The 12,715-nt window shown below is 35.3% G+C and overlaps 1 protein-coding gene across 1 annotated transcript; it reads right to left on the minus strand.

Annotated features, from left to right (window-relative positions):
* Positions 1-8,996: 8,996 nt before the first annotated feature.
* LOC149391561 (ethylene-responsive transcription factor SHINE 2-like) lies at positions 8,997-9,793 on the minus strand. The gene is made up of 2 exons (XM_089620312.1): positions 9,626-9,793; positions 8,997-9,541 (listed from the first exon to the last, which is right to left on the minus strand). Exons 1-2 carry the CDS (start codon positions 9,703-9,705, stop codon positions 9,088-9,090), a joined length of 534 nt encoding a protein of 177 aa, XP_089476438.1. The 5' UTR covers positions 9,706-9,793; the 3' UTR covers positions 8,997-9,087.
* Between the last annotated feature and the right edge of the window lie 2,922 nt (positions 9,794-12,715).

The following is a 12,715-nucleotide window of genomic DNA, read 5'->3' on the forward strand; positions in this document are numbered from 1 at the left end:
AGGGATATCACAGAAAAAACCCTACCTAATAGAACCTTCATAGAAGAGGAACAAATAAGAGAAACCAATAGGGAGCTCTTAGAGGAACTTAGACAAAGAAACACTAGACGGCCAACACTAGAAAGAGCCAGTTCTAGCAGACAAATTAGGTATAATCCTAGAGATCGTGCACTAGAAAGCCAACCAGCTAGATTCTCTACCTCAACACCTGAAAATCACATAGAAAGAAACATAGAAATAGAACCCTTTAGGACAGAAGACCTTAGGAGAAATATAGAAAGGATAAAAAAAAACGTAGAGGTTATTAGATTCGTCTATTCTAGTAGCGTATTCTTTCGTGATGATGTTATAATAAACGTGTCTTTGTCTTAAGTGTAGAGTTTTACTTAATTTCGTGAAAACTCCTGGTTGAAAAGTAAGTTCTTTCTTCTCGAACTTATGTTTGATTATCTCTTTAAATTTATCTTCAGTGAAGACCATACTTAAAGAGTATTCGTTCTGATTATCAATTTCCTCTGTGAATTGATTATCACTATTCTTGGTTATGTTTAGTAATTCTGTTTCCATGGCTCTGATACCAAAAATTCGGGTTCGGCGGATTATTTTCGTTTGAAGATAGTGTCGTCTTTTTCTTTGATAATTTCTTTTCTTATCTGTAAGATGTTTTGTATCATTTTTCTGAAAAATTCAATTTTCCTCTCTGTTAACATGTTTTGATATTTTAGTTCTTCTTTTGTCCAAATGTGTCGGACTTCGTTCTCAAAATTTTCTTGTTTAATTTTTATGGTTTCAATTCCTCTTCTTAAAACCTGTTCAAATTCTTCGTTTATTTCAAGGTTGTCCTCGAAATCAACATCGTTTAGTTTGTCAAAAACTGTTTCCATTATGAGGTTCGTATTATATACCTGAGACAATCTTCGTAGTTAAGAAACTAGAAGTCTAATTCTCGAAGGTATCCTCTTATATATTTTTGAAAATAGTTCAGTTTTGTTTTAAATTATTTTCCTTAATTGTTTCCAAAACTTTCATCATTTTGGTTATTAAGTATAATTTCCATGCTAAGTTTTCTTCTTCTTTTTCTCTAATAACTCCTGTTATTTTGTATGTCTTAATAAGTTCCCTTAAGTTACTTATTAGGGGTTGTTTAACTAAGTGTAATTCAGATTTGAACATCCTGTTGGTGTTCATGTTTGATTCAAAATCTATTTCACATATTTTTTGTACGACTATCATTATTTCTTCATACATGTTTTCTATCAATATATTCTAGAAGTAAAGATTCAAGATACTTACGGTATGTAGTTCGAAGCTTCTTCCCCTCTGGTACTTTATGCTTCTGTACTTTCCTGGTATCCTCCATAATTTTACTTCCTCCTGGGTTGATTGATTTGTATGATTCGAGTATATTTCGGTGTGATCTCAAGGATCTGGGTGGCTAAATGCTAGAACTTATATCTTTATTTCTTAAGAGAATATTACAGGGATTATTTTTCTTGAGTTGGCTTGTTCAAGAGAGCGGTGCCTAACTCTGAGAAATGAACTCGCTTTTATAGGCGAGGGATTGGAATCAAATAATTGAAGGGTCAAGTGTCCCTTCGGAAAAGTAAAGGCCATACTTGGCTCTTCGAGAAAGTAAAAGGTAAAAGGTGAAAGGCCTAAACAAAGTGGCCGACAAAAATAAATGGGCGTGGGCCCTTACAATAATTTACATTTAGTTTTACATCTTATGCGGATGCTTTTTATCGTGGTGTGGTCCACGTTGAGGATAAGATTTCATACCTTATCTTTTCCTTTGTCGTTCTTCTTTTCACCGACTGGTGGGGTTGGTGATGACGTTTCTTCTTCGTCACTAGCTGACGTTGTTGACGTCGATTCGTGTACCCTGATGCAGTAGAGGCACCGGTGGTCCATGGGCGGACTGTTCATGTCGTCCATGTCGTTCAACTTTACACATAGTAAGGCGCGTGTGAAAGTTCCTCCCATTCTCTGGTTGTTGCTGAGTATGAGGTCTTGAAATTCGGATATCTGTTCAATGGATGTTTCCTCTATCTTCTCTTTGCTTCCTATGGTCATCAGAATGTTTTCTGATACCAACTCGGCTCTGAGCTTTGTGTCGAGGTTGATCCTGGAGATTGCTCTGAGAATGTTGATGGCGGCTGAGGCTCTGAGTTCAGTCACCGATTCTGGTTTGAGATCTCCTTTTGGTTCGTTTGAGGCGGCGAGGGCCGCTGATGGTCGAATTTTGACGTAGAATACTGGTTCGATGTATTCATTGTCTTGATTGTTCCAGTCTGCGATGGTAGACATGATGTCCAGTACGCATTCCTTTCTTCGTGTGACTCTGAGAAACTTCTGGACATTTCTGATTATGCCCTCCGGTAGAAGTTGTATTTCCTTTGCGTTCTCCGAAACCTGAATCATCGTGATAAGACCGATGTCAAAGAATCTTCGGACTATAGTCGGGTCGACTCCTACACGGGTCTTAAGTCTGGATATGTCAGCTCCGTCTGTTGTTTGGACCGTTGCTGTTTCTCCGTTCGTTAGCTTCCGGATGCTGTTGGCGTCTTCGAAGAAGCTGTGGATTGTTGGTTTGGCTATTTGGATTTTTGGTTCTCTTTTTTCTTCTAGGTTCATCCTGTGAAGATCAATGAGTTGTTTGTTTCGGTTTCCTGGCCTAAGGCTTAGTCTTGGTCTAAGGCTTGGTTCTTCCTTGGGTTTAGGCTTTTCTAGTGCCTGTTTGTAGTCTCGTTCTTCTTCTATGATCTTCGAGAGACTGGTAATCTTCCTAACTTGGTTTACCTGTTTCTGGAAATCGTTTGGGGTAAGTAGTGTCATAGGTTTGACGGGTGTTGGAGTAGGCTCTTTCTGGTCTACTGGCTTTTTCTGGTCTGAGGTGGTTTGTTTTGTGTTTGAGGTAGTGCTTGATTTTCCTCCTCCTTCCTGGGGAATTTCAAACATCCTGAAAACTGTTGGGGTAATCCCCACCTTTCTTTCTAGGCGATGAACCTTCTGGATCAACGCTTGTCTTTTGCTGTTTGCGTCTATCATGAATTCTTCATATTCTTCTATAGCTCGTTCCAACTTTTGTTTAAGTTCGTCCATGTTCATTGTCTGTTTCCTGCGTTTAGCAATTGTACCTGTGTTAATCTCCTTCTCATCATAGCGTGAGATGATTCTCGACCAATTTTCATTTGTATCGAGGGTTTTTATAGACTTATCCTTGTCCTGTTTTATACCGTTTTCTCGGTGAATCGTATACGATCTCTTTTTATATGTATATTTGGGTTTATTAATACCCATAATTATTTGGACATTGTTGGTTATTATAAACCTAGTCCCCTGGTTTCCACTCGCGTGTTAGACAATCCGGTAGAGAATTGTCAGTACCTGCAATGTGGTTAATTTCGTATTGATACTCGGCTAGTTCGAGTTGCCATCGTATCCATCTGGACCTGGATCTTGCAGATCTTTTGTCAAACTTCATTTTCTTAAAATAAGTTAGGTTGTTATTATCTGTCCTTATTAAGAAAGGTTTTTGAATTATGTGTATTTCGAATTTTTTAACCGTCTTTAAAATGGCTAATAATTCTTTTTCATTCGAATGATAATTCAAGGTGGCTCCAGAGAAGGATCCACTTGTGTATTTGCACAACTGTTCTTCTTTGTGTATTTTTCCCTTTGAACTTTTTAATTCTTCAAAAGTTTTTTCTCCTGTGTAAGCTTTTAGACATCCGGCCCAGTATTGGTCCGAAGCATCTGTCTCAATGATCATAATGTCATTGGGTTTTGGGAAGTGTAGATTTGGTATATTTTTCAGAATCTTTATTTTGACTCCGTCAATATACCTGGTATCGGATTCTTTCCAATTCCATTTGTAGTCTTCTTTCAACATTGTTTGTAAAGGTTTTCTTATTTCTGAAAGATTCTTAATATATCCCTCAGCATAAGTAAGAATTCCTAAAAATCTTTGTAATTGTTTTTTATCACTAATCTTACTTGGAAATTCAGATATCTTTGTAAGAATGTGTGGTTGTAAGGTGTAATTTCCCTGTTTGATGGTTAGTCCTAAGTAATCAATTTCCTGTTTGATGAAAACTGATTTTTTCTTACTAAGGATAATTCCATCTTTTTCACAAAGGTGTAAAACGAATTTTACGTCTTTGTAGTGTTGTTCTAATGTATCAGAATAGATTAACACATCGTCTATATACACGCAACAGAATTGGGTGTAAGGTTTAAAGGTTTCGTCCATGAACCTTTGGAAAATACCTGGTGCTTGCTTTAATCCAAATGGTAATACATTCCATTGGAATAATCCTTGTGGGCAGCTGAATGCTGTGACTTCTCTTGAATCGGGGTGCAGTTGTATTTGCCAGAATCCTGACTTGCAGTCGATTGATGAGAAATGTTGTTTGCCTCCAATGTAGCTTAGTAGATCTTCCTTATGCGGGATCTTGTAAGCGTCCATTTTGGTTTTTTCGTTAACTTCTCTATAGTCTATGACCAGTCTTTTGTCTGTCGTATCCTTTTTTGCGACGTAAAAGGCTGGTGAACTATGTCGTCCTTTTGATACTTCTATCAATCCTTGGGATAAAAGTTTGTCAATTTCTTTTTTGAAGATTTCTGTATCTTCCTGGTTGACTCGCCTTGGTGGTTGGTCAATCGTGTCATCTTCTTCCTTTAGCTCAATCTTGGCTTGAAATCTCTTTCGTTTGATTGATTGATCTTGAGGGTTTTCCGAACAAAGTTTCTCGAATAGCTCCTCAATCTCATTTTCTTCTTGGCATTTGTTAAGGAACAAATGACATTCTTCATCAAATGCGTCCCAAAAACTGTTGTCGTTGTCGTTTTCTTCTAAAACGGCAATGTTTTCAGTTTTTACATTCTTGTTTTTCCTGTAGTCTTTAAGAAAATCTTGTCGTCCGATTTTCTTAGCTTCTCTGACTTTAGGTATGCATATCCTTGACTTGTCTTTTGTCAAGATAAAATGATCATTCGTCTGAATGGTAGGTTGGTGTTTTAATAGGAAGTTGTTTCCTACTATAAAATCCAATCCTGATTCAAATTGATATATCGTATCAATCGTGAATTCCATTCCCTGTATTTCAACCGTTTGGTTTACAATACATTTTGTGATCGCTATGCTTTCTCCATTGGCAATTTTTGCCACTAAAGTCTTCTTAGTGTCTTGCCAGGCTGATTCCGGAAATATGTGCTTTGATGCTATGCATAAAGATGCTCCTGTATCTATCAGGGCATGCACATGAAATTTCTTGTGTCCTTTGTGTTTCAATCCTACTGGTATGTAGATTGAGTTTGGGTTCGTGATGTTGTGCATACTATGGATTCTATTCATCTTCTTCGCTTTCTTGTGAAGAGGATTCTGTGGATTCCTGACTGATTCTAATTTCTTCCTCTGTAGTTTCTTCTTCTGACTCGGAATAATCTATGTAGAGAATTTCTTCTTTATCCTCTATTATATTATCTTCTATAGGGTATATGTCTAGCATTTTTAAGTCTTCTAGATATTTTACCCTATTCTTCCAGTTTTGATTGTCGTGCCGGGTTGCTCTTACCGGGCATTCATTTGCGTAATGTCCTTGCTCATTACAGAGCCAACATTTGCAGTCCTTTCCCTTTTCCTTTCGGGCATGGGGTTTTTTTCTTCCATTCAGGCCTTCTCCTAAAGAATTTCTTCCTGAATTGGGGTTTTCTATACGAATTGTTGAAATCCTTTTTGTATCTTTCTGTGGAGTATTTCTTGAAACTCCGGTACTTCTTGTTTCTGTATTTGTTGTAAGGTTTTCTGTAGTAGTGGTTCTTGGATGATTCTCTTCTTTTTTCTTTTTGTTTCTTACATCCAAAATCCTTTATTGTGAATTCCTGTTTTTCACAACAATATCCTTTCTTTATAGCCTTCCTGACTTTCTTCTTTTCCGTTATTTCTTTACAGGTCATGAGAAGTTTTCCTCTTATCGCTCTAATGGCTCCTCCAATTGTTTGGGGATAGGTCGAATTTGGGAAACTTGCCTTTAGGTCTATTCCAAAACCGTGTGGCATCTTATCAAATATAAGATCTTTATACCTGGGTTGTAGCGTTCGATCGCTTACTTTGTAGTAGTTCTTCAGGTATTCGCATATAAATGCTTCTAGCTCACAGAGGTTACAGAGCCTCATGTTGTCTAGTCTGAAGATTGCTTCCTGCTGTTCGATGCTATTTGTTTCCTCGAGAAAAGCATTATGATCTTTTCCTAGATTGTGGACCTAAAGGTTATTAGATCCTCAATAGGGTTCGTGATGTTGTGCATACTATTGCTTCCTGCTGTTCGATGCTATTTGTTTCCTCCATTACTATTCTAACCCTATTGAGGATCTAATAACCTCTACGTTTTTTTTTATCCTTTCTATATTTCTCCTAAGGTCTTCTGTCCTAAAGGGTTCTATTTCTATGTTTCTTTCTATGTGATTTTCAGGTGTTGAGGTAGAGAATCTAGCTGGTTGGCTTTCTAGTGCACGATCTCTAGGATTATACCTAATTTGTCTGCTAGAACTGGCTCTTTCTAGTGTTGGCCGTCTAGTGTTTCTTTGTCTAAGTTCCTCTAAGAGCTCCCTATTGGTTTCTCTTATTTGTTCCTCTTCTATGAAGGTTCTATTAGGTAGGGTTTTTTCTGTGATATCCCTAAAGATGTCGTTTATTTCTAAATGGTCATGATCTTTCTTAATGTCTAGACCTGATTGGTTGCTAAGTGTTATGCCCATGACGTATTTTATGGTTATGGGTGCATTGCCTTCTTTCATAAGGTTTTTCTTTTGGAAGTTGTAATCTAGGATTAAAACATCCTGTATGTTTCTGTCTGTAATAGCTATGGAATATCCTGGATATACCGTGAACCCTATTTTCTTGTAGCATAGGTTTCCCGATATTTTTCCTAGTATACTTTCGTCATAGTTTCTGATTCTCCCATCTCTGACAGTCACTCCTATGGGTGTGTCTAAGCCTTCTCTAAAAAGGGCTTCTATGAGAATTTCTATTCCTCCTACATGTAGGAATTTTATACTATTTCTTTTCTTTTTATCAATCTGATTGAAAACGTCATTAATCTCCTTCTTGGTGATTAATCTCATGCTATTAGATTCGTCTATTCTAGTAGCGTATTCTTTCGTGATGATGTTATAATAAACGTGTCTTTGTCTTAAGTGTAGAGTTTTACTTAATTTCGTGAAAACTCCTGGTTGAAAAGTAAGTTCTTTCTTCTCGAACTTATGTTTGATTATCTCTTTAAATTTATCTTCAGTGAAGACCATACTTAAAGAGTATTCGTTCTGATTATCAATTTCCTCTGTGAATTGATTATCACTATTCTTGGTTATGTTTAGTAATTCTGTTTCCATGGCTCTGATACCAAAAATTCCTAGGAAAAGATCATAATGCTTTTCTCGAGGAAACAAATAGCATCGAACAGCAGGAAGCAATCTTCAGACTAGACAACATGAGGCTCTGTAACCTCTGTGAGCTAGAAGCATTTATATGCGAATACCTGAAGAACTACTACAAAGTAAGCGATCGAACGCTACAACCCAGGTATAAAGATCTTATATTTGATAAGATGCCACACGGTTTTGGAATAGACCTAAAGGCAAGTTTCCCAAATTCGACCTATCCCCAAACAATTGGAGGAGCCATTAGAGCGATAAGAGGAAAACTTCTCAGGACCTGTAAAGAAATAACGGAAAAGAAGAAAGTCAGGAAGGCTATAAAGAAAGGATATTGTTGTGAAAAACAGGAATTCACAATAAAGGATTTTGGATGTAAGAAACAAAAAGAAAAAAGAAGAGGTTATTAGATTCGTCTATTCTAGTAGCGTATTCTTTTACTGTTAGATTAACTAGTCCTCATCTCTGATATGTTTTCTGTTAGATTAACTAGAAAATATTATGGTTAATCGTGTTTACTATTGTTCTTGTTACGATAAATAAGATTTACTATTGTTCTTGTTATGGTAAATAAGATTTATTTTTGTTCTTGTTACGGTAAATAAGATTTATTAGTGTTCTTGTTACGGTAAATAAGATTTACGTTTGTTCTTGTTATGGTAAATAAGATTTATTGTTGTTCTTGTTACGGTAAATAAGATTTATTGTTGTTCTTGTTACCGTAAATAAGATTTATTGTTTTCTTGTTATGGTAAATAAGATTTACTCTTGTTCTTGTTACGGTAAAAAAAATTTACAGTTATTCTTGTTACAACAAATAAGATTTGCTAATTTTTTTTTTTGTTATGGATGATATTATTTACTATAATAGTTAATAATATTAACCTAAGGGTATTATTGGAATATTGAAATATTGTCATGATAAATTGACTATTTTCCTAAATATGTTAATAGTTGGGCTATAATTTTAAAATAGGGGTGTTGTTTTGGCTACTTGTTTAGCCGGCCCAAAAAAAAACTGCCAATTGACGCTAAAACGCAACGCAAGTTAATTACTGTATCAATACTATCTCTCTTTCCAAATTAGGAAACTAAATCATGCATATAATATGTAGATTAAATCAAAATCACGGTTGCTTTACAACAATTAAAAAGAAGAACATGTAGAGTGAGGAGTTTTATCTCAAAATTAATTGGTATAAAAGACATGACTATATAGAACTTTGTTAGTTCGGGATTCCTAGCCTCACAGCTAAAATGAGACAAAAAAAAAAAAAAAAAACAGATGTAGAATATTAATCTCTATTCATGAGATGCATCATCAAACATCATGGTATACTTTAAACTTATAAATATTTTAGCGTGGTTATTATTTATCCCAGTTTCTGATCGATAGTCCAATAAATTTATGGTGTCACAAAAATTATAACATTGCAATAGCTTCTTCAGATCTCAATCGGTCATCGATGGCTGTTGAATTCAAGCTCTATATATATATATATATATATATATATATATATAAATAGCAAGTTATCATTACGAACAAATTAGATTTATTTGTTGATAAAAAAAAAAATTACATTTGTAATTAGGAAACGGGTATACAATATATACTGTAAAGTGTAAACACACGCGAATATTACCCCTAGCTAGCTAGAGACTAGAGTTCCAGGTGAGCAATTCCTCGATCATCTGCATTGCGATTCTGTCCTCGTCGTCGTCGATCTTAGCCGTCGGATAATGATCGCGCGGTGCTGACGAGGGTTGCAGATGAGCCGCAGTGGGCCGGGGAGCAGCAGATACAGAGAGGTCGATGCGCATGAGCCAGTGGGAGAGAGCGCGTGGGCCAGCGCGTTTCTGCCAGACGCCGATTCGCGAGCTGTCGTTGTCCAGTCGCAGACACGTCAGCGACGGCGCGCACCGCCTCCTCAGCTTCACGCTCAGCATCTCCGACATCGCCGATTTAATATTAACATTATTATTATTATTATTATGAATCGGGAAATTGGTCTTGGCGCTCTGACCGTTCATCACAATGGCCGCTTGGTCGTACGCCCTCGCCGCAGCCTCCGCCGTCTCAAATGTCCCCAGCCACACTCTTCTCTTCCTATATAATTAATATATATATATATATATATATATGATATTAATTATTAATAAATTAGGAGAGCTGTGTGTGAGCGTGACTCACAGTAATGGGTGGCGAATTTCTGACACCCAGGAGCCCCACTGTCGCTGCCTTACTCCTCTGAACTTCTTTGATTCTACCATTTTTATTTATTATAGGATCAGAGTGGTCTAGAGAGAGAGATGGAGAGAGTGGGAGAGAGAGAGAGAGAGCTCTCAATGTTTAGTGTTTGCATTTATGTTTAGTGTCCCGTGTTATAAATGATTTATTGTTTTGGTAGTCTTAAATGTTGAACGTGCGAGTTGTACGTACGATGTTGTCGTGCCCAATAATATTTTATGGAGAAGCAATATACGTACGTTATAAAGTTCATTACAATATTTATTACATGCATACGTACATGTTACAATACTCTCCTGTCTACTGTGCGAATATGACAAAATTACAATCAAAATTATGGTAACTTTAAAGACACTGGTTATATTCATTTTCGAAGGGTGATTTCGTTTGCTATATACGTATCAATAAGTGTAATAAATTGTGTTTTGATTAAAATATTCATAAATACGCCCACTCTCTTAATGATTTATTTTTTCCTTTCTCATCTCCGATGGCAGAGCTAGAACTTGTAGCAGGCTTTTCTAAATTCTCTAACAGGCGTGTAAGAAAAAATATTTATTTAGGAGAGGTAAATATGAAAAAATTATAAGGGCAATTAGGTCATTAATCTAATAATTCACCCTAAATTTGAAAAATAGTCAAAGTTTCATTTTATAAAAAAAAAGTCCATCTGAACGAAGTTAATTAATTAACTGATTTAATTAATTTAATTTACTTCGAAAAATAGCCTATCAGACTTAAGTAAATTAAATTTACTCGTTTAGTTAATTAATTAACTTCTGTTTAATGGGAAATTTTCTTAATAAAATAAAACTTTGACTAAAATCTTAAAAGAAACTTGAGAATTGGATGGTTACAATAAATTTTTCAAAATTATACAAGTTTTGGCTAAAAATGTAAAATTTTATGGTAAATTTTGTAAATTTATAAACGGTATGTAAGAAAAGAAAATTCAGGCAAATATATAAAATTATTATATACTTTTTGGCTAAAAATATAAAATATTGGGGTAAAAAAAATTTAGGGATAAAAATTTAATTTTAAAACTTTAGGGGGAGGGGGAGAGGGCATCCACCCTGAGTCTAAGCTGTCTCCGCCTTTGCTCATCTCCCTTCTCATTCTTCCTCTATATCTCATTCTCTCTAGTACAGAAGACCCCAAAATCAAATTTAAACATGAAGATCTATGGGTAATTAAGTTTGTTGATTTTGATCTTTCAAACATGAATATATATTCTGTGAAAAAAGAGCAAAAATATAAAGATTCCATAAATTTTGATGGTCACTATCAAAACATGAATACATATGTTAATGGTTCTATTTTAATATTTTAAAACTAATATAAATATAATCGAACAACAATGTTTAACAAGGAAAAAATCTGATTTAGTTGACACATTTTTATTCGATTGTAGTTTATTATATTCAATCTCTTCTTCTTCGATAGTTGTAAATAATTTCATAAGTGAAAGTAATAAATATTGGAAATATAAATTATATTTTTTTTCTTCTAAACGATATGGAAGATTGGTAAGTTAATTTTTTTTAGCTTTTGAATTTTAAATTCATTTATAAAATTAAAAAGTGGTAACTAGTTTAATCTAGTGGTAATTCTACACTACCTCAAAAGCAGAGGTTTTTGGTTTAATCCCCACCAACTGCAAATACTCTTAAAAAAATAGAAAAATTTGAAATATAGAGAGGGCAAAACTGAAAATACGCATTACAAATGAGTATTCTTAGAATTAAACTAGCTAACTAGATATTTTTGGAATAAGAATGAAAAATTTGGTAGTATAGTACAATCAAGCAGGCTTGGTCCATAAAGCATGTGGTTGTTTGTGAAATTTGTGTGATATGTGTTTTTTAAATTTATGGCCAGAGTAATGTCTAAATATTTTATTATTATATTTTAAATTGTAAATATTTTTTTTGTTGATGTTTATGATTTTTTAAAATTATTGATTTTAGTTTTGAGCCCTATTTAACATGGTATATAATTTAAAAATATTATACTTTAAAACACTTAATTTTTTTGGGGCGTAGTACCTCAATAGCTCATTTAAAAAAAAAAAAAAATCAAAGTTTTATTTTATTAAGAAAAGAGAAAATATCAACATTATCCCATGTGTTTAATTAAAATGCGAGATTCATCTCTTATGTTTTTAGAAATATCATATATCTCAATTCTGTTTAATATAAATGACACATACCTCCCTTAAACATAAATAATATCTCAAATATCAGCCTTTTCGTTTATTTAAAAAAAAAATTAAAATTTAAACTTCCCAAAATGCTCTTAACGAAAAAACTCTTTAGTTTTATATTTTTTCATATAAAAAAATTAAATCAGAATCAGAATATTTTTTTATAAAAAATTAAGGGCTATTTTGCTAACTACCCCAATCAACCTACTAATATTAAGAGAATAGCCAAAGTTTCATTTAATTAAGTTAATAGCCCATATTTTGTACACTACTTAAATTACCCTTGAAATCTCACTCACCCAACCCAACTTCTCTCTCTCTCTCTCTCTCTCTCTCTCACGATGTCGTCTACTTCTTCAACTATCTCTCCGCCGGCGAACGACACATCTCCGCAACCTCCGGAAGTGCCGGCCACGTCGAACGTGACTCAGAAGATTTTGTCGCCTCCGCCGCCACACCGCCGGCGAACGACATGTCTCTGCAGCCTTTGGAGGCTCCGCTGGAGGCGCCGGCCACGTCGAATGCGACTCGGAAGATTTCGTCGCCTCTACCGCCGCAAACGACAGTGATGGTCGACTCACTGCCTCCACCGACTCAAACGACGATGCCGGTAGATTTTCCGCCTCCACTGCCTCGCGTTTCACGCAGCGATCGAGCCTCCGACAGAGTTTCCGACGATGATTAGAGGTTTTCTAGGGTTTTCTGTTTTAAATTGTGGCTCGGGTTCGCTGGAGGTGGAGAAGAAGAAGAGGATTCGCCAATTGTGTTGATTCACTGTAAATTCGCGAATCAGTTAATTTAATTAACGTAATGGAGTGAGTTAGGTT

This window comes from Urtica dioica, chromosome 7, assembly GCF_054948205.1.
Source record: "Urtica dioica subsp. dioica isolate 48M chromosome 7, U.dioica_male_clone48M_v1_H2, whole genome shotgun sequence".
NCBI classification, from domain to species: Eukaryota; Viridiplantae; Streptophyta; class Magnoliopsida; order Rosales; family Urticaceae; genus Urtica; species Urtica dioica.

Excerpts from the sequence above, each read along its gene's own strand:
- LOC149391561 (XM_089620312.1), bottom strand. The coding sequence starts at position 9,705 with ATGGTAGAATCAAAGAAGTTCAGAGGAGTAAGGCAGCGACAGTGGGGC. Across the intron at positions 9,542-9,625 it reads GAAATTCGCCACCCATTACT|GAAGAGAAGAGTGTGGCTGG; the intron begins GTGAGTCACGCT and ends TTAATTATATAG.